The sequence below is a fragment of the Mustela nivalis genome (genome assembly GCF_964662115.1).
Source record: "Mustela nivalis genome assembly, chromosome: 1".
NCBI lineage: Eukaryota > Metazoa > Chordata > Mammalia > Carnivora > Mustelidae > Mustela > Mustela nivalis.
Window position 1 is genome coordinate 118444812 of NC_139020.1, and position 21271 is coordinate 118466082.

General features: G+C 51.0%; 1 protein-coding gene and 1 long non-coding RNA gene across 3 annotated transcripts in view; one reads left to right on the forward strand and one right to left on the reverse strand.

The window, feature by feature from the left end:
* PDIA5 (protein disulfide isomerase family A member 5) overlaps window positions 1–21271 on the reverse strand; it is a 96723-nt gene that overhangs the window by 4687 nt on the left and 70765 nt on the right. Inside the window, exons 12-15 of one of the 2 annotated variants that reach the window (XR_014316111.1) lie at window positions 10294–10364; window positions 9615–9775; window positions 6509–6639; window positions 2375–3111 (exon numbers count right to left, since the gene is read on the reverse strand). Coding sequence is in view for 1 of the 2 variants with exons in the window: in XM_082747460.1 (XP_082603586.1) it covers window positions 2375–2445; window positions 6509–6639; window positions 9615–9775; window positions 10294–10364 (434 nt within the window). In the remaining variant the exon portion in view is untranslated. The remainder of the gene's footprint in view (window positions 1–2374; window positions 3112–6508; window positions 6640–9614; window positions 9776–10293; window positions 10365–21271) is intronic. The other variant, XM_082747460.1, reaches the window with a different exon arrangement.
* On the forward strand, window positions 14394–18271 carry LOC309872789. Its single transcript, XR_014316118.1, has 2 exons — window positions 14394–16845; window positions 16898–18271. It is a non-coding gene; the product is annotated as an uncharacterized lncRNA (long non-coding RNA).

The window sequence follows — 21271 nt, forward strand, 5'->3', positions numbered from 1 at the left end:
CTTCTGGGTGTGTTGGGGGGTGGAATACAGTTCTAGCTAACAGGGTGTCTGGAAGAAGTGGGGGTCAAGAGACTCTGTTCTGGTTGTCAGCGACTGGTGGCTGGCTGTCCCTGGGCAAGGGACACAGCTCCTCTCTGGGCCGTGACCCCCATGAGCAGGAGAGAGCTGGATGGGCCACTGGACCCCAAACAGCAGCCACTGGCCAGTACGAGAGGCAGCTCTTAAAAATTACAAATTCCTGGGGTGGCTAGGTGGCTCAGTCGGTTAAGCACCCAACTCTTGATTTTGGCTCAGGTCATGATCTCAGGGTCGTGAGACTGAGCCCCACGTTGGGCTCTGCACTGAGTGTGGAGTTTGCTTAGGATTCTCCCTCTCCCTCTCTAAAAAGAAAGGAGGGAAGGAAGGAAGGAAGGAAAAGGAAGAGAGAGACAGAGAGAGAGAGAGAGAAAGATAGATAAATATTACAAATTTCTAGAACCATCCCTAGACCTCTGATGGGACAGTTCTAGGATGGCACCCAGCACTTGTGACACAGGTAACTCTAGTCCCCCGGGGCCGAGAGCGAATGCTTCCCTGGTGTTACCGAGAGCCTTGGAACCAGGAACCCCAGGCCTGCCAACTGCCTGGCAGAGAGGACACGAGATTCAAGCGAGTGAGGGTGATCTCTGGCTTGGGATAAAGGGAGCTGGAAGGAGAGAAGAAAGGAAATAACCGACAGGGAATGACCCCAGGAAAAGGCCAGTAACATTACTGTCCCAAGCTGAGACAATTAAGCAAAGGCATTTCAGTGTCTTGGAGAAGGAAGTCTCCCTGTGGAAACGGAGTCCCTGTGCATTAGCAGAGGAGAGAGAGGAAGAAGAGGATTGGCCGTTGGCTACTCACTAGTGGGCACAGACAGCCTGGCCCCACCTGGACTGAGGTGATCCCTTCACAGACCCTGGGGCCATAGAGACCTTAGCAGCCAGGGACAGGGAGACCCCACACCTCAGTCACTTTCCTGTCTGTCCAGAGTTTTCCAGGTGAGGGGTGATGGGGGTCAGTGTGGACTAACTGCCAGTCCCATGCTGGCTGCAGGGAGCAAAGTCTTCCCCACACCAACTAACACCCAGATTGTGACGGAGTCGTGCTGGAACTGAACCTGGGTGGCAGAGGGGTCTGGGTGGGGAGGGAGATGGAAGACAGGAAGCCCCTTCTTGCCACGCCCCTCTTGATACAGGCCAAGGGGCAGGCAAAGGAGAAAAGATTTCTGGTCCTTATATTCCCTCCTGATGTGATGAAGGGAGCCTCAAGGCATAGCCAGACTTTGTGGGTGACAACAGGACATCCTGAATCCAGGGAAGGGTCCAGGGATCTGAGTCCCAAGTTTGCCACCCCCCCACCACACACATGTCCCTGTGCCCTAGCCTGGCTCCCTCTGACCTTCTGTCCCTGTACAGAACTTACATGCCGTCACTGTCACCCCACCCAGGGCCAACTCCAGCGTGTCCTGGCGTGTGTGTCCAGCCTGCTCTAGCTGCCCCTAAGGACCCCACCCAGTGCACATGCATGCAGCTTTGGGTTGGGTGTGTATCAGCACGCTTCTGTAGCCTGGTGGGGGACAGGTTCCCACAACAGAGTCCCAGGCTAGGCAGAGTCTTCATGATCATCTACAGCAGGATGCCAACCTTGGTGAGAGGAGAACTCAAGGCCTGGAGAGTTGACAGGACTTATCCAAGCCACATGGTTCAGCAGCAGTCAAGCTGTACCGTGCCTGAGCTCCAGGTCTGCCCCTGCCACGCCACCCCTCGGCCCCAGAGTCACACATTGCCCTCACCTGGTGGCAGCCCATGCTGCTCTGGCTGCTGGAGCTGCCTGGGGAGGTGCCTGGGGGTGCCCTCTCCCCACACTTTAATCCAATCTGCAGTTCTAGCTTGTTAATTTTATGCTTCATCAGTCGGCAGCTGTAGGAGCCTTTTACTTTGGCGGTACGAGGCTCTGCAGACAGCCTTGCCCTCCTCCACCTTGACTGCCTCCAGTTCATTTTTGTTGGATATTTTTTATTTGTATTTTCAATTACGTAAGTAATGCATGACTACAAATCCTACTGTAAAAAGATTCAAATGCTAAAAATAAGCAGGTGACCCCTTTTCCAATCCCCTCTTCCCATAAGGGGCTGAAACAGTTCAGGGTACCCATTTCTGCTAGCTGATTCTTCAGCAGAAACTCAGCCTGCCCGATCCTGCCTTATGAAAAGAATGTCCTGGTTCCCAGGAATTCCCTGATGTCAGCAGAGTCTATTCAGGAAAGGGAGCTGAAGTGGAAGGGAGGGAAGTAGAGGAACCGAGGGCTGAGCAAAGTCAGGGGCAGGACAAGAAATGAGGAAAGGTATCCTTACCTTTCGGTCCTCTTTGAAGACGTTGGCAGTGGCAGTAAAGTGTGGGATGACCTTCTTACAGTGCGGGCACCCTGCGGGGGAGGGGAAGGATCAAGTGTTGCACGTGAGGGAGGCTGCAGGGCCAGGGGTCCTTCCTGGCACTGAAGAGAAGCCTTTCCAGGGGCTTCCCTCCACCCAACAGCAGGTGAGGGTTCATCCGACTCCCACCCCTTACACACCAGACTGTCAGGGTCCACGTGTCAACCCAGCCACTCAAACACTGCCCTGTGTGTCTGCTGTCAGCACAAGGACTTTGGAGAGAGGTCTGCTCTTGCCCGGGACCTACCACCCCATCCTCCCGTCACACACTGGGGCTGAAGAGCCTGGGGGTGGGGGAGACAGTTGCTGCAGTCTTGCTCTGCAAGCTCCTTCCACAGAGGGCTGCCCTCAGAGCCAGCGTAGAGGGGGGAGCTCTGGGCTCGGAAAAGGAGGATGTGTGCTCAGGATTCTCTGAGCCTGTCACAGAGTCCCCTTCTTCTTCCCTAGGGACTGCGGTATATACTGTCCACTTCATGGCTGAGAGAATGGGCTGGGAAAGGTGTGGGGAGGAGGAACTACTCCACCTGAGCCCCCACTGCTCAATCCCCACCCCGGACCACATGGCCAAACCAAGCCCCTGGTCCTCAGGCTAGCCTTCCACCCTTCGCTCTACAGTCCACCTGAACCTGTGATTCAGGGGCGGGAGATCCAAGGTCAGGCTGAAAGGAGGATAAGCTACAGTGAGTCCCCAACGCTTCTCAGGGCCTGGGTTCCTGACTAAGGGAAGAGGCGGATCACAATGGACAAGGACCCATAACTCCAGAGGCCCTGGGTGTGACAGTGGTGCAAGTGTCACCTGATATGACAGACCCCCTTTCCTGGCAACCTCCCTCAGCATTGGCCGATCCAAACCCAAGCCCCCTTCCTGTAACCATTCTCCAGATGCTGCACCCAACTGCACCAGGAGAGCAGAACTGCTCTGAGGGAGGAGTTCCCTGACACTGGTAATTAATTCTGATCAAAACACAGGTGGGAGAGGCCAAATGCCCCACAGGGAGAGCTGGCAAACAGTCGGGCCAGCCAAGGCGGGAAACAGAAATGGCTTTGCTCATCTGCTTTCTCTCTTTTTAAAATAAGATAATAATGACTGGCATTTCAAAGAGTTTTGTGAAACCAAATTAAGGCTAGGCTACAACTTTAATATGAATTTAACATGTGAGCCAATTCCTGAGAGGGGCGGGGGGCCCCCCATACGGCCGGCTGGCAGAGCAGCCAGCTGGCCCCAGAGCAGTGGGGACAGTGATGAGGAGGGGCAGTCAAGGGATTCTGCCCACATCCACTGCAGGTGTGGGGAAGAGAGCTGGGCTGCCTGTGGGTTCTAGCAGCACCGGATGCAACAGAGTGCCTAGCACAGCCTCGCTTGGGGCAGATCTAACAGATGATTGTTTAACTGGCTCAATGGCAATTATATATGAACACTTTATTAATTTGACCCAGCAGAGGGAAAAATAGCTCATATTCATAAAAATGTTACACTCAAAAGGAACGATGGTTTATACATTCCAAAACATTCAGAGGGCACAGTGTGCTGGCTGACAAGGTCTGTCAGAGCACTAGCCCTGTGGCCCCTAGAAATCCCTCAGGAGTGGCACATGGATGCCCCACTAACAGCGTTAGGCTGGCCGGAAATAAGCCGTCCCCTCCCCCCAAATCTGGTATCACTATTAATTTTTCCTTTTAAGCTCTTTGCTTACTGAAAGTATAAAGGCAACTGTCAGCTTAGTGCAAATTCCTATTACCATCAATTTAAAGTATCTAGGTCTCAGATTAATCACCTGGTGGATCTAATTTTATCATTATCCAAAAGAAAAGGCAAGGCAAATGGGTAACTGGAGGGGAGGTTGTTTTAGAAAGGGCATGAACACGTTTCCCAGGGGTCTCAGGTGGGCCAGAAGAGACATGATTTTTTAATTGGGGCTCTTTAAAAAGGCACCACCTTTGTGTAGCAGGAAACCAAAGATTTCCAGAGCAGGGAGTCAGAAACAAAGACCGAGGACAGGATAGAAAATTCCATAGCTAGAGACTCAGCAAGCCGGCCTAAGAAGGGTAGTCACCGGGACCAGACCTCTGAGAGCGAAGTGTGTGTGTGTGTGTTGGGGGGTGGAAATGTTGGAACAGGAAAGAACAATGAAACAGCTGGAGGAAGATCTGTGTAGAAACTAGGGAAGCCGGAGGTAGAGGGAGGTGGGAGGCTGGGTACATGGAGCTGGGAAGCAAGGGACATGGTGGGGAGGTGGGAAGTGGGGCAGGGAGGCAGGAGGTGGGAGGGACACTGGGGAAGGCTATGGGGGTTGGTTTTGCTTTCACTTTATACCTACTTTTAGCAGGGGTGTGACCTTCCTATAGTATTGGTTCTTTATATGTAAATAAGCATCAAGAGGTATTACATAATACATAAATATGTATTATTTTTGTAATTGAAAAAATTTTTGAAAGACTTGTCTTTGGATAGATCCACTTTCCTGATGTACATGTCTCAGGAATCTGGAGTAGAGTTCAGGGACAGGAACATGCAGTGGAGGAAAAGGGAACCTCTAGGTGTGAGGCCCTTTGACAGAAGCTGAGTCACAGGGTGGACTGGCCCTGAATGGGGTTGTTTCTTGCTAGAGTGGACTAGGAAGCCCTTGAGGCCAAGCAGGGACCATACCTCCTTCCCTTGTATCCTGGGCCCCAGATACCACCCAGCACCCAGTGGTTCTGTGAGGGGGGTCATCAGCAGCCCAGAGGGTAGGAGTCCTGACCCCAGAGGTCTGGGGTAAGAGGGGAGCATTTCTGGGGGGAACGTATTTAGTCTGGACATACAAAAGCCCACCCAGTATCCGATCAAGGACCTTGACTTGTGCGGCCAGGCCTTCACTGCTGCAGAGGAAGCTCCTCCTCTCAGAACAGAGATCTGGGACAGCAAGAGCCACACGCTGTCACACGCTGCTCTGAGGCCTCGGGACGGTCACATGCCCTCTGCTGTCTGTCCTGCACACCCCATTCTGCCCAGACAGAAGACAGCTTCTTAAACCCCATTCAGCCTTCCAGGCATGCCCTAAGGACAGATGAGGACAGCAAGAAGCTCAGCAAGAAAGAACCCAAAGTCCCACTCCCACTTAGAGAAGAAAAGGCAAAAACAGAGCGACAGGCAGACAGAGGGTGGAGGTCTGAGGCTGGGAAAGGTAGGCGGAGGCAGCCCCTCCCAGAAAGTGAGAGGGAGGAGAGGCATTAGGTACTACTGACACTGGAAAAGTGGGGCAGGAGGGGAGCCAACAGGAGGGCTGGCTACAAGCAAGCAGGTTTATGACTAGATTGAGTTGCCTGGCTTCTCCGCGGCGCAGAGCTTTATTATCCCCACTCCATTAAGCAGAGCTGTAACCCGGGGGAGAGAGACAAGGGCAGCGGAAGAGTGGGAAATTCAAGAGCGTTCCCTGTTAAGTATCAATTAACTTCAAAATTTTATGCACAAAATCCAAAGGTCACAAACACACGTGTCACTTCCTCAACTTAAACTCTGATGAAAATGGGGATCAAGGGGAAGCTAGCTCAGAACTATGTAGTGTGCTTTTCCCATAGCTTCAAACCCGATGGCATCAAAGCCATGTGGGGAGGTCAGGGAGGTCAGGGAGGGGGCTGGGCTGGGGATGCTCAGGAAGACAAGGAAAGCAGAGGCCAAAATGGGTCAGCTAAATTCCAAGGTCTGAAGGTGAAGTCAGTGCCTAGTGGGGGATACCAGGAGAGTCAAGGGGTGGAAGGAAGGGGCAAGTGGGAGGCAGGCAGCCTAGAAAATTCCAGGGACCAGAGGAGACTGAGCGACTTTATGGCGTCCCTGCCACAAACAGAAGTGGATGGCTTTAGCACCGATGTGAGAAAGGCTCCCCAGAAAGAGGGAGAGACCCTGACAGAACTGACAGAAGGAGGCCCTGGATTTTGAAGGATATCAGCCTGCAATGAGAAAGCATAGAGGAGCCCAGAGTCCCCCTGTGGCTGCCCTGGTCCCTGGGAGGGGTCTTCTTGGTCTGGTCTGGCCCGCCCCTCTGCCTCACACCATGGTGAGCACCCCCAACTACTTACAAGGGGCATAGAACATGACCAAAGTGTGCTTCTTCTTCTTCAGGGTCTCCCGGAAGTTGTCCCCGGCCAGGTGCAACACGCTGGTCTGCTGCTCTTCCCAGGTGGGCTCTGGGGGTGGCGGGGCCTCAGGGCTGCAGGAATGGGGGGGAGGGTGGGGAGAGAGTCGTAAGGAGAGGCTTGGGTGAGGGCAAACACTTCCACCCCCACCCAGAGGAGCACTCAAGAAGAAATCACTTCACATCCTTTCTAAAATGTAATTCACAAGCTGAGTTTAAACTGAAAAACTCTGTACCGTCCATGGAGATACTCTGATTCCCTCTGAGGAGCCTATCAGGAAGCCATTTTGTGAAGATGTGGGAGACCTGAGCCCCTTGCAGGGCGGGACACCTCTCCAGGTACCAGCTATCCTCTTGCATGGGGATAAAAGCTCCTTTGCCCGGGATCCTGTGTCCCCAGGCCAGCTTGCTGGTGAGCACGTCATAGTCACCCACAGCACGCCCCTTGTGCACAGTCTGGAAACACTACCGGACTCACCAGTGCCCACCCTGCTCCTGGGTGACAGATCTCAGTCCTGCCTGAGGATGCTCAATCCTCAGCTCTGCCTGAGGATGCTTTCTGAGCTCCCAAAAGAACCGCTATTTGTGTCTAGACAAGGCCCCTATTCTCTCTCTGAACTTTAGTCCCTTCGTCAAGGAAACAGGAATAAAAACTCTGACCTGGGCACGCTCGCATGGCTCAGTCGGTTGAGCTTCTGCCTCTTGGTTTCGGCTCAGGTCATGATCTCGCGTGGGATCGAGCCCTGTGTCATGCAGGGCTCCGTGCTTAGTGGGGAGTCTGCCTGGGATTCCCCCCGCCCCCCCCCCATGCACATGTGTGCATGCTTTCTCTCTCAAATAAACAAATCTTAAAAAAACAAAAACTAAAACCCCTGACTTCACAGGATTTGAGCATGAAATGGGCAGCAGATAAAAAGGCACTTGGCAAAGGCTGGGAGGGAATTACCACTTACATAGCGATACAGTCAGTGACAGCTCCAAATAGCAGCTGACATCAGTAATAAAAACAGCTTCCTCCCTCTGAGCACTGCCACACCACACACCTTGCTAAGCACAGGAGTCTAATTTAATTCCCTAGACAAGTCTTTGGGAAAGTGTTGTCTTCATTTTCCAGATGGGAAGCTGGGGCATAGTGGGGTCAAGCAAATGGCCTGGGGTCACCATCGGAGTGCAGGGCTCTCAGAATCCAAAACCCCTGCTTTCTCTCAAGTGCTTTTCAGGTGCTCAGCAGCAGGGACAACGCACAAAAGGGACAAAGATCCTCGGGGCTCCCTACCTGCGTCCAGGCCACTCCAGATTCCCTGGGCTCTCTAACCACAAGTGCAAGTCCCAAGGACTTGCCTGAACCCCCACCCGGCTAATGCTCTCTGGGTACCAGCATCGGCCCCTGATGCAGGCTAGCGAGGCAGGTGTGAAGAGCAACCTGCTTCTGACACCGAGAGGCCCAAAAGGGTAAGTACCTCGTCTCTTCTAGAAGTGAACCACTGAACCTGCTCCCAGTGATGAGCAGGACAGAGCGGGAGGAGCTGAGACCAGGAGCTTGCTAGCACTCTCACCTCCTCCCAGGAGCCTCTCCTGAATCTAGTGGTAACTTTGCTCCCAATCTTATTAAGCAGGTATTTCTTAAAACAATGGCTAAGGGTTCCAATTCCCAGCTCCCGAATCAAAGCCTCAGGGACAGCAGGCCCAGAATCTGTACTTTAAAGGAGCACCTCAAAACCAGGTGGCACATGCGTACACCCAAGTTTGAGCACAAACATCCTAATAAAGGAATTCGATTTGGACACTGCTATTTTGGACAGTTCTCATGTCACATTCTGATTCTAAAGTCTTGGTTGTCACTTGGGCACCCTGATGCTGGGTACCAGCAACCTCCGCAAAGGCTGGAATATGTCTTCTTTTACGTTATCTTTCCCACCCCGTGCTAAAATGAGGAAATATTCTCAAATATTCAAGCTCTATGTGAGTGAGAGAGAGAGAGAAAGTGTGTGTGTGTGTGTGTGTGTGTGTCTGTCTTGGGGGAAGAGCGTAGACAGGAGAAAGTCTTCTTAACTACAACTTAACAATTTCTGGCTCTCTCGCAAGGCCTGGGGCTTCTTCCACACAGGACAACTGTGTGATGCTTCCTCTCCCTCACAGGAGAAGGAAATGCTCAGAACTGCAGGTTCCAAAGACCTTGGGGAAGTGGGAGGTCCTTGGGCTAGTAATTACCAGGCTAGTCAGGTTCTCTGGACTTGTAGGCGGTTATAGGCTGAGCTGTGCCCTGCTCCCCATTCACATGTTAAAGTCCCAGCCCCCAAGTACCTTGGAATGTGACTGTCTTTGGAGATGGGGGGGGTGTCTTTAGAGAGATGATTAAGTTAAGATGACATCACCGGGGTGGGCCCTACCCTAATCTTACTGGTGTCCTTCAAGAAGAAATTAGGACTCAGACACAGAGGGAAGACCCTGTGAAGACATGGAGTGGAAGACAGCCAAGGAGAGAGACCAACCCTGCCGATATCTCATCTTGAACTTGTGGTCTGTGGAACTGTGAGAGAGTAAACTCCTGCCATTGAGCCGTAAGTCTGTGTTTCCTGTTGTGGTAAATCAGCAAACTCCTACACAGACCGAGGGAGCACTTGACCGTCTATGTTCTCAACCCCAAACCACCACAGGCTGACTCGTGGATACTCCCAGAGGTCCAGTCAACCACTAGCAGACCTGGGCCTGAACGAGTCCAGCTCTGAATGTCAAGAGCTGTGTATGTCCTTCAGCCATTTCAAACAGATGGAGTAAGATGCCATGATGAAGCCTGGGGCTAGGACATAGGGAAAGGGGGGGTCCCTCAAGAAGAGAAACATGCCACCCACTGCCCCCGGTACCAGTGAAACATGCTGGGTGAGGACAAGTGGCCTGCACACCAGAGATGGCTCTGGAACTGGGGAAGTCAAGTCCACCTTGGCTCCTGTGGCCCTGAGGAGCTCCTCAGGGTTCCTCTGTGTCCATGGGGCCAGCTCCAGGGGCCAGCGGCCAAGAGTCGGATGTGCTGCTGAGCCCGCCACACTTACTTTCGCATCCAGTCAATAAAGTTCTTCTTTGTTCTGAGCGCAGGAACTGCGGATTTCTCTCCGTTCTTAAAATACTTCAGTGTGGGAAACTCGGAGATGTGGAATCTCTCTGCCAAGGCCTTGTTGACGGTGGCATCGACAGCTGCAAGGACACCAGAGCTCTGGGATGGGGGAGAGGCCAACCATGCATCACAGCCTCAGACACAGTGCCGGCAGAAGAGGAGCCCAGATGCCAGCCCCCAACCCCCGCAGGACCTGCCAGCACTTCTCTGGGGTGGCTGGCCCCCAGGGCTCATACATCCCCAGGATACGTCCACGGGTGTCCACGGTTTATTTGTGGGCTGAAGAGAGACTTTTAAATCTGTCCTACCAGCTGGGCTGTGTAGACCCTGGCTGTTCCCAAGAGCCAAGGTCCCAGAGAAAAGAGGGTGAACTCTGGGGCTTCACCCCAGGGCCACAATCTGGCAGAGGCCACATGGACAGGGTGGGAACAGGACCTTAGAGTCACTCTGCGCCCCTCCATCCCAGGTAGGGGCCCCTCCGACCTAAGATATGTGTATTTGGGGCGATGAAGTGCTGTAGACCTCTGGGAGCTTGCAGGGGAAAGTCCCTGCAGGGATCCGTGTCACTGAGTCTTCAGAGAAAAATGGTGGGGGGAGGTTCAGGAAAGGAAGCTTACGTCCGCTTCTCCGTGGAGGACTTCCGCTGCGCTCTCAAACTCTGGCTTCATTTTCTTACAGTGTCCACACCCTGTGGGAAGCAGAGAAACCACTCCCATGGCACGGAGGCTCCAGTGAGGTCCCCTGCCTCTGTAAGACAGCGGCACCCTATTCCCAGACACCAGGGGCACCTGAGAGAAAAGCAGCACCAGCGCAGAGGACAGAAACCTTTCCCCAATCCACTCAGTGCGGGAGTGGGAGGGCGTGCCAGAGGCAAAACCAAAGCAACTACATAAAAAATACTGGCAACATACACACATATATATATAGGTCCTGAGGGCCAGGCACTGCTCTAAGTGCTTCAGAGCCTCACAACAGCCCTACAAAGGTATAAGCTGATATTATCTCCATTTTACAGATGAGAAAACTAAGGCACTGAGAAGGTAAGCAACTGGCCAAGGCTACAGACACAGCCACCGGCAGTGTGTGCCTCCCAGCCCCATGCCGCTACCCCTGTCATCCCCCCCACCCTCTAGGCAGAAGGGGGTCTGCACCTTGAATTGGGAATAAGCATTCCCAGAAGCAAGAATACATTCCAACTGTTCCCACGTGGGAGGACGTATGATAGGACAGGCGCAGGGATCTGGATCATCGTCTCCGAATGCCTCCTTCTGGGTACGAACACTGCTCTACCTTCTCCTTACCACCACGCAAACTCAGTAATGTCACGAATAATCAAACATGATACATTAACAAGTAAATGATCACTTTGATAGGTGACGTCAAGACATTTGCAAACAACTTTTGTTTGCATAAAGAGTACTTTCTGGCTTTTAATGCTGCAGGGGCTGTTCAGCGAGGTGGTCCAGACTGGCTCAGACCCCCACACAGCCAGCTTCGGGATCTTTCCAGACAGGAAGCAGGCTAAGCAGCAGACGGGGCAAACCACCACCTTCTCGTGACGGGGGCTGCTGTGTGGCAGCCGACAGCACCGCGACTCATAACTGTCTTAAGAAAGAAGGAGACAGACAAACCTCCAGGATTAGCCGAGGACACCTCTGACAGCCTCTAGAAGCCACTAAGCCACAGAATGGGCATTCCTGCTTTCATTGGAGCAGGGGACTGGGACAAAAGTGCCTCTCTCTTCCAGGTCATTCCCGCAGAGCCCAGCTGTAGGTGGCACTGGGACACAAACCTGTCCCCTCCGCTGCTGCCCATCCCCACCTTCCTCAGTCCCTGCATATCTGTCCCTTGTAGGGACAAGGGGTCGACAGTGGCTATGCTGCACCCACCAGGCACACTGACAGTAGAAACTGTAAATGATCATCCAGCTCCCCGGCTGGAGAGCTGCCGAGCTCCTCGCCTGGACAGAACACTCGGGAGCCAAGACATGACCCGTGGACGGAACAGTCCCCGATGGCATCCAGCCCAGGGAGCAGCTACGATTCTCAGCTGCAACAACATTTTGACCCTTCTCAAATGCGCCAAAAAATGAGGGATACCTATGGGCCTGTGCTCTGACTACAGCCCACTCAGGACTTTATGAACCATAGGGGTGACATGGTTGTCATGAAATTGAAACACAAGAATGTTGTTTTCCAGCTAGAAACATCTCATGCTATCACAACCCATTTGTTACATTCTAAGCCACCAGGTTACAAAGGTTTTTTGTTTTGTTTTGTTTTAGTAAGGGGGTTGTTCGGAACTGAAAATGTGCTTTCCCCAAAGAAACAATTTAGAACAAAGATTCCTTGCAGATTTTCAGGAACAGCCACAAAACCCCATTTAACAGAATGTGCCTGAAGCACACAGAGCACGCACTGCTACTTCTACTCCACTGAACCATCGCCCAGATGGAAAACAGGCAGCCCACCGTCCGCCACCCCGGCCTCTCCCCACACTCGCTGTAGGCAATGGCTGCCCACAGTGGTGAATGGAGAATGTCTCTTTTGGCTCAGCTTGGGGCTCTGGGCCTTCCTGGGTCACTGACACGCTTGAGAATGTAATAAGGCTTCTTTTTCCCTCCTCCAATACTGATGCCAATATAGTCCAAATTTATGTATCACTTCACAGGGATCCAATCCCCTGACTGACTCCCAGATCCCAGGTTAAAAGCCATGGCAGACAAGGCCCAGCTCTGAGGCATTTACTTTCCCGTGGTGGGGGTGGGTAGAAGAGCACAGAGTCACCCCATGGGAGTTCAGGCTTGGGTTCCCTCTCACACCCATCCAGGTAATGAGATGTTCTCAAGAAGACTCCACTGACATAACATGGAATATGTAAAAATGAACTTTTTTTTTTTTCTGGTTCTCACTAAAACAAAAGGAATAAGTCATTTTGGGGGGGTTATGGTGGGAATGAAGGGATTCTAGACTCTTGATGGGGATCCCCCTGCCTACCTACCTCCAGGCGGACAGCTCCCTGCAACCCACTCCAAGGTACCAAGCACCCCACTGGCCTCTGCTAGGCTGGCGTTCCCTGTCTGGGGTGCTGGAGGCTCACCTAACATGAAGACAAGTCGAGAAAAGGAAGCTCACTCCTGGTGCTGATCTGTCACCCAAGAATTCAGCCTGCCCCGGAAAGGAGGAAGTGAGTGGCTTAAGTCAGACCCACTCAGCCCAGGAGGCACAAGGGAGAACATCAGGGCAGGCCTAAAAACACCTGGGCTCAAGACTCCAGCTGGCCTCCAAAGAAGGCAGGAGAGGCAGAAGATGTACCCCTCATCACCCTCTCCCCTAAACAGGAGATAAGTGCTGCAGTCAAGGTGGGCAGTGGGATGGAGTGGGGAGGGGGTGGAGGGAGGACGAAGAAAAGCCGGCCATTGCCCCTGACAGAAAAACCGTGCTTTCTTCCCAAAATATCCCAGTCAATATGGCAGGACCCGTGAAGATGAGAAAATTCACCTTCAAACCTTTATGAGATTCTGGCCCTTTGATGTCACTGCCCAGATGAGGTGGCAAATAGACTCCATATCACTGGCCAGCTTCTCTCAGTGGTGGGCCAGAGATACAATCTGAGCTCGAGAACTCACTCACTGGGACGAAGGGTCTGTCAGACATAGGAGGGAGAGGTAGAAGATATGCCAGGAAACGTCCAGACTCTCTAGCTTGCACTCACGCCTCTCTCCTGAACTTCCAGCTCAGTCTCCCAGGACTCTCCTTAAAATAATGAAAGTACTTGCCCTCTGTCCTGGGCTTCCACACACTTTCTTTGGCAGCACAGTGTGACAGACAAGACAAAGCTCCTTAGAGCCAGAAGTGGTGGCTCTGGGAGATGAAGTGACAAATGTGGGGCCTCCATATGGGATGACGGTGGAATTTCCGGCTGGAGTTCCCATCACCATGTCCACATGAGCCCACCTTTTCTCCAAAGTTCTCCTGGCCCCCAGAACCCGCTCCTCATCACCACAACCACCGCCCCGATGGACCAGGCATCTCCACACAGTGCCTACCAAGCTCCGGGCCCTGCTCTGAGTCTTCAGTTCATTCCACCCCACCAAACCACCCACTCCTCTTCCACTCACAAAGTCCTTCTTATGCATACATTTCCACGCCATTTAATTTTGGCCGGCCTTGTGACTGTTCCATTGCTGTCTTCTGATACTTAGGAGCAGCCAGGACATCTTTTCAAGACAAATCAGGTTACACTCCCTCGGCTGTAACTCTGCAATGGCTTCCCGTCACAGGCAGATCAAAATCCAGACCCTACGATGGCCACAGGCCACGCACCATTGGTCTCTCCTACCCACCAGCTGCAGCTCCGGTCTCCTCCCTCCTGTCCTCTGCTCCGCAGCCCGTGGCCTTCTTTCTGTTCTATCAGACCAAGCTCCTTTCCACCTCAGGGCTCGTCACGTACAGTTACCTGGAACACGATCTTTCCCCCAGGTCTGTGCATGGCTGATCACTTCACATCATTCAGGCTTCAGCTCAAATTTCACTTCCACAGAGAATCCTCTGACCAGCTAACCCCAAGGAGCCTCACACATCACGTCTCTTCCAATATCCTGTTCATCTTCTCAACGGTACTCAGAACAGTTGGAGTAACCTGCTTATCTGAACCAGTCCATCCCAACCAGAGTGGAAGCTCCCCACAGGCTTTGCCATCTGTCCGCTCACCGTCACATCCCTGGTACTGAGGATGACAGTCTGCACGCTTTTTGGATGAATTAACCTCATGGCTGGATGGTTCAGGTTTACACCTGTGTACACAAGTTTTAACTGGGTGAAATTCTTTTGGGGCAAGAGTCCTGCCTGGACATGAACAGTTGCTGATTTGACTAAACACCTCTACCTAGCATCACTGGCAGCCAAGCCCGTCACTAGGCATGTCCCCTCCCTCCCCACCACCCCGTGTACACTTCTCCTGCTTCTTACAAGGTCTAGAAAACAGCTCTGGAAATCCATCTATGGATGTTGTTCTACAGCTTCTCATTCATACCCTAAACTAGCCGTGGCTTGTGCTTCCACCATGAATTCCCTCAGCAATCTGAACAAGATAGGAAGGCCACGCAACAAGCTTCTGTAAAGAAAGTTTATGAGAAGCAGACTGGTCAGGCCCCAGAGAGGAGAAAGGTCCGGCTGCGCAAACATGTCCTCTGCTGGCCCCCACCTATTCTGGAGACCCATGGGTCTTGGGTCATGCCAGCCTTGACCCCAGCCCCCAAATCCTGAACCTGGCCTTCAGCACATCCTGGCAGCGTGGGCTGCGGGATAGCCAGAAGGGGAGGGAAGAAAGCAGGAGCAGGACTCCAGCCCACTGCGTTTTAGTGTTCTGATTGTGATTTGATAGGCCATTAAGTTTTACTGCCGAAGTTCCTTGTTGGGTTTTTATCATCTGTGTAAGTGTGCGGACGCTGATTTTCATGGCCTGGCACAGAGGCTGCACATCAACTCTTTGAGCACCCTCCTTTCTGGCTATGGGAATGCTGCCTCCTGTCAACCCCAAGCTTTCCAATTCCCCTGGATTCCATTAACTTTAGATACACCTACAATTTTATTACAGACCAGCTATGGAGACTTTCCTGGATCCTGGAACAGGAATTTTCTAGGGAACCAAGATTAATCTGGAAAGCTCTCTTATAGCTGAGCCTCTACAGGAGCCTGGATCTTCCTATCCACATTCCTGCTGCCTTGCCTGGAACCTGGCTGAGGGCATGTGAGGGAAGTGGGGCTCCTACAGATGCCAGCAGAAACACTCATGTTCTAACATTGTGATGAGCACCCCCAGAGACCTCAGGGCTCTTCTAAGGCTTCCAGCTGTCTACACAACAAAGCTGACTCGTAGATACTCACAGATACTCTGGGGCAGACTCACACACTGACGGATGTTTCCATCCATCATGTGGCCCTCTTCGTGTGCAAAAACAGAGTGGGGTTTTTTTTTTCTTCCTTTGTATTAGTGGAAAATATAGATAACAGGCTTTTAAATTTTTTCATCTAGGCTTCTATCCTAAGGAAATAATCTGACATGTGGACAAATATTTATGCATAAAACTGTTCTCTGCTGTGTGATTTATAATGCAGAAATACGGTAAACAACTCGAACCTTCAACATTATGGAGCTGGTTAAGTAATTTATGGTGCCATTATACAATGGAATATTATGTGACCACAAAAAGCATGTACAGAAAAGCATTTTTAATAACATAAGAAAATATAAGATAATCTTAAGAAAAATGTAAGAGAAAAACATGCATGGGGAAAAAAGGACTTAGAGAAATAAAATTAAATCCTTTCCTCCCATCTGGCACAACAGAATGAAGAATCCAGATGAATTAAAGAATGAGACAAAAAAAATATTATAACAAAACACAGGGCACTAGTTTTATATCTGAGGGGTGGATTTCCCAAGCAAGCCATGAATCCCAGAGGTCAGGGTGGGGAAAGGCAGTCTTGCAGAAGGCACAAGGGTGCAGATTTTAACCCTAGTTCTACCTTCTTAGCTAAGCGAACTTTGGCCAGTTTCTCAACATTCTGATGCCTTTCTTTCCTAACCTGTAAACTAGGGATAATCATAATACCTACTTCATAAGATTTGTTATGAATGTTAAATGAGTTAGTATACGGAAAGTGCTTAGAAGGAATGCCTGATCCATAGTAAGTATCCCATAAATATTCTACTTACTCTTTATCACACAAAAGGTAAAACTTTTGTGCAATGAAAGGTACTACCATGAAAGTAAAAACTGGCCATAGACTACAAAGAGAACATGTGGAACACAGAAAAGAGATAAATATTACTACCCATAAGTACAGAGTTCTAGGTCAAGAAGAAAAAGACAACCGAGTAGAAAAATGGGCAAAGAATACAAATAGGTGGTTTGCAGAAATACAGAAGGCTGACCAGCACATGAAAGGACACTTGATTTCCTGGAGGCCGTGGAGCTGTGCACAAGTTGCCCTTTTGCCCAGTTTGGCAGGAAGATGAGAGGCTAACAGTGTCCACAGCTGGCAAGGATGCAGGCTCTGTCACACACAGCTGGGGCATGGCCTCTGTGCAGCTCTGTCATACACGGCCAGGGTGCAGGCTCTGTCACAGACAGCCAGTGCACAGGCTCTGTCACACACAGCCAGGTGCAGGCTCTGTCACACACAGCCAGGCGCAGGCTCTGTCACACACAGCCAGGCGCAGGCTCTGTCACACAAAGCCAGGCACAGGCTCTGTCACACACATGGCCAGGGTGCAGGCTCTGTCACACACACGGCCAGGGCGCAGGCTCTGTCACATGCGGCCAGGGAGCAGGCTCTGTCACATACAGCTGGGGAGCAGGCTCTGTCACACACACGGCTGGGGTGCAGGCTCTGTCACACACGGCCAGGGCACACTCTGTCACACACACATCCGGGCACAGGCTCTGTCACACATGGCCAGGGCGCAGACTCTGTCACACATGGCCGGGGGTGGTGGAACCTTTCTGGAGGGAAGCTAGCAGTATGTATCGAAGCTCAAGCACACATCCTGCAGCCCAGAACTGTGGTTTCAGGAGTTAGTCATAAATATTTAGAAGTGTTCCCAAATACATATGTTTACAAATGTTCATGGCATTGTTTGAATAATCAAAGGCTGTCGGCAAATGTCTATCAACAGGAAATGATTTAAAATCTGTATCTCAATGGTTAAATGCTATTCAAAGATTAAAAAGACTGAGGTAGATTTATACACCAACATCTACATGTATACAAAACAATCTTCATGGCCCACTGCTAAGTGAAAAGAAGCGACAGAACAGAAAGACAGGAAATGATCCTATTTACATAAAGAATAAAAACAAAAACACTGTTATTTAGGTAGAAGCACAGAAGGAGAAGGTCGTACTGACTGGTAGCAGTGGTCTGCTCTGGTCAGGGAGAAGGGTGAGCAGCAAGGGCTTTCACTGTTTGCCCTACAGTCTATGTCTCCCTTGGACTTTGGATGGTCAGTAACAAAAATGCCATTATTATCCTTACGTTATTGGTACAATTAAAAATTAAAGTGATAGCACGAAGGGGTTTATGGCATGATGGTTATACAAATCTACACATCAGAAAAATAAGTCAGTTAACTATATGCTAATTGAAAAGCCTTAAAAAATGGGGGAAAAGAAACTAGAAACCAAGTGAAAAATGGTTGCTTCTGGATAATAGGATTATAGCTAGGTTTTGGGGTTTTTTTTCCGATATCATTTATACTTCTCTGTACTTTCTAGATTTTCTACAAAAGTCATATTACTTGAGAATAAGAAGGAAACTAAGAAGCAGAAAATCTGGAGTCTGACAGCAATCTGCCACCAAATCTAAAGGGAAAGCCCAGCAGCCTCCAGCACACATTTCTAAGAAAACATCTACGGGGGGAGGTTGGCATCTGGGTGGCTCAGTTGGTTGAGCATCTGCCTTCGGCTTGGGTCATGATCTTGTGGTCCTGGGATTGAGCCCTACATCAGGCTCCCTGTTCAGCGAGGAGTCTGCCTTTTCCTCTTCCTTTGCTCTCCCCTTGCTCATGCGCTCTCTCTCTCTCTCTCTCTCTGATGCCCTCTCTCTCTCAAATAAATAAATGAATAAAACCCTAGAAAGAAGACAGGCTGCTCCTCAGGGACACCCTCCCCAGAAGCCCCCTACGTTCCTTCTGCTGTCCCCACATGAGTGATGCTCGCTCAGGCGGTGTTATTTCAACACTGCAACCTGCTGTGGCCCAACGGAGGTTCTTGGAGAAGGAGGAGCAGGTGGATGTTAGTGCAGCAAAGTAAGCAGGACAAGAAGAGGAGTGAACACGCGTAGTCTGACTTTTCTCCTTCAGGATGCTGCAAAAAGAAACAAAAGGCCCGGGGAGCGGCAGAAGTCTGTGTCCTGCTGCCACACCCTTTGTGGACACTGTGTCCTCTGGGGGATTGCAGAGCTGGGCCTAGTGCTGCAGTCTCCTGCACCCATGCCAGGCTTCACACTGAGGGCCAGATAAAAGAAAGGGGGAAGTGCAGAGTGACGGCGGGCTGCCCCCAGGGCTCTACGTGAGGCCCCGGCTCCGTCCTTGCCCTGTGCAGTGCACACCCTCCTCTCAGAGCCCGCTACTCACGGACTGTCCTCCCCACGAGGCTCAGCCTGATACTGGAAAGCAAGGTCCATGGGGCAAACCCGCTTGTAAATCTCAGCTCCCATCACTCCCACGGTGTGACCTAGGTCAGGACTGGAGCTCATGTGCGTGGAGGGGCCCACCCTGTGCTGGGCCTGTGCTTATTTGCTCAGTGACCACTCAGACATCAGGATGTAGAGGAAGCAGAAGGATCTGTGTGATTTCTAACCTACTCCAGCCAGAATCAGAGGGGAAAGAAGAGAAGGTGATGAGGCTGAGGGGGCAAGTGGCAGGAAAGCTGGAAAAGGGAAAGAAGCAGACCACTGGACTGCTGATGATATCCAACAATGAGGGGCCCGTGTGCCTCTCCTCAAGAACCCAGGAGAGTAGTTCCATAGGTCCCCCATGAAGGTTCTAGGCACAGAACAAAGTAATTTGCCTCTGGAACCTACACATGCCAGGGAGCAGCCACCCGAGGCAGGCAACAGTCAGGTGGAAAGCTGAAGGCCCTTTCTCTTCCTGGCCTTTCAAGAGCAGAACCCAGGAAGAAAGAGACACTGAGCATATACTCTGTGCATAGAAATAACAGTGTAAAGAGGGACTGCGGCTCTCTCTGGGAGTTAGTATCACGAGTGTGAATTTTCTTCTCTATATTTTCCCGTATTATCCTGTTATAATATGTACATGCATTCCTCTTTAATTACCAGAAAGTCCTAAGAATAAATTCAGCTTTTCAGTTTGGGCCCTACTATTTCAGTCTGTTGGCATCTTCAAAAATCTTACATGCAATTGTTCAATATTTTAGCTAGTTATCCTTTTTCCAGCTCTAACCTTTGGAGATTTAGAAGTATGCCTTTTTTTTACATATATCGTTTTAACGAAACTGCTGAATAAAAAAACAAGTACCACCCTCCACCTAGAACGAAGCTAGACTCACAGTCACTCAGCACCAAGAAGGTGGGCCACTCCACCCCTTTTCCCCCATGATAGTCAGGAAAGCAGAGACTCGCTTTTGATGAAACAAGGACATGCTAGGAGCCTGGTGGTAGGTATTATGGAGGGCACATATTGCATGGAACACTGGTGTGGTGTACAAACAATGAATTTTGGGTCACTGAAAAAAAATGAAATTAAAAAACAAAACAGAACAAAGACATGCTAATTCATCAACCCAGTAGGCCTGTCACAAGAAACAAACCAGCGATTCTTTATATAAACTATGGTCTTTTCTATTGACAGACCCCAACTTGTTTTTCTAACTCTCCAGCATGGTCTGTTTCTAAACCACTCCTTGTTTGGTCTGAGATGGAAATGTGTCATACTGCTGTGATTTCCAGAATTCACCTTTTATGCACTTGGGAAACTTAGGACAGCATGGCCAGTCTCCGGCCTCCTAATGTCTGTCCTTTTCTCCTGGTTACCCAAACCCCACAAAAGTGGTTTACAACTGCTCTGGATTCCCTGGAGCTCCAGCATGAGCTGCACTGGTAGGCAGCCAAGAGTTCTCTGCTCCCAGCTATCTCCTCCTGGGTTCCGAATCCTCTCGAAAACCACACATAGTCCATCCTTTGCCAGATGACATCCTTTGCGTGCTCTTGGATACGGAGGGACTGTGCAGAGCTAGGACTTAATGGAAGCTTTAACAGGAAGCTTCACTGCATGCCTGTGTCCTGATCCCTGTCCCTGTCAGTCCAGCAGAAATAAACCCACATAGGTGTGCGCACGCATGCGCACACACACACGGGGCTAGCCTCCTCAGAGGGTTCCTCCCGAGCAAACACCCACCAACAGAAGCCTCAGACGTCTCTGTTTGCTAGGTTTGAAATCAGAGTCCCCTCAACGGGGCTCTGTAAGGAGTATGGTGGGTTTCAAAATATTTATTAATAACAATGACTGATGGGGAAAACAAAACCTGCCATTTGGTTCCCCGTTCTCTTTCTCTAACTTAGCTCTAAACAACTTCACTGGTTTGTTTCTTGTCCATTAAGCCCTCACTGTGCCCACAAAGGCCCTTGGGTGGGGGAGGGGGGAGCGATGAACAAGATCCTTCTGGTTCAGGGAGGGAAGAGCATGAGTCATGAGGGGAAGAGAAAGGGAGGGACACTACAGACAAGCTCCAGCCCCCAGACCCTGGAGGCATTAGCTCCTACAGTGAGTTGCTCACCACCTAAGACTATAAGAAAGAACACAGACAAAAAATTCCAGTCTATGTGGTACATACTGTTTTTGGATACCACACAGGATTCATCAAAGGGGATACACACTCTTCATGCTCAGATGCATCAACCATGAACCCCTGCTCAAACCACTCGGTACTGTCGGGCTGCAAGGGACAAAGCTCCCAGGGAGGAAGTGAAAACGGCCAGTCACGACCAACCTGCTCTGTGGGGACAGGGACGCAGGTGGGCTGATCCCACATGACTTCCCGCCGGCCTGGCTTCTGCCCCAGCTCTGAGA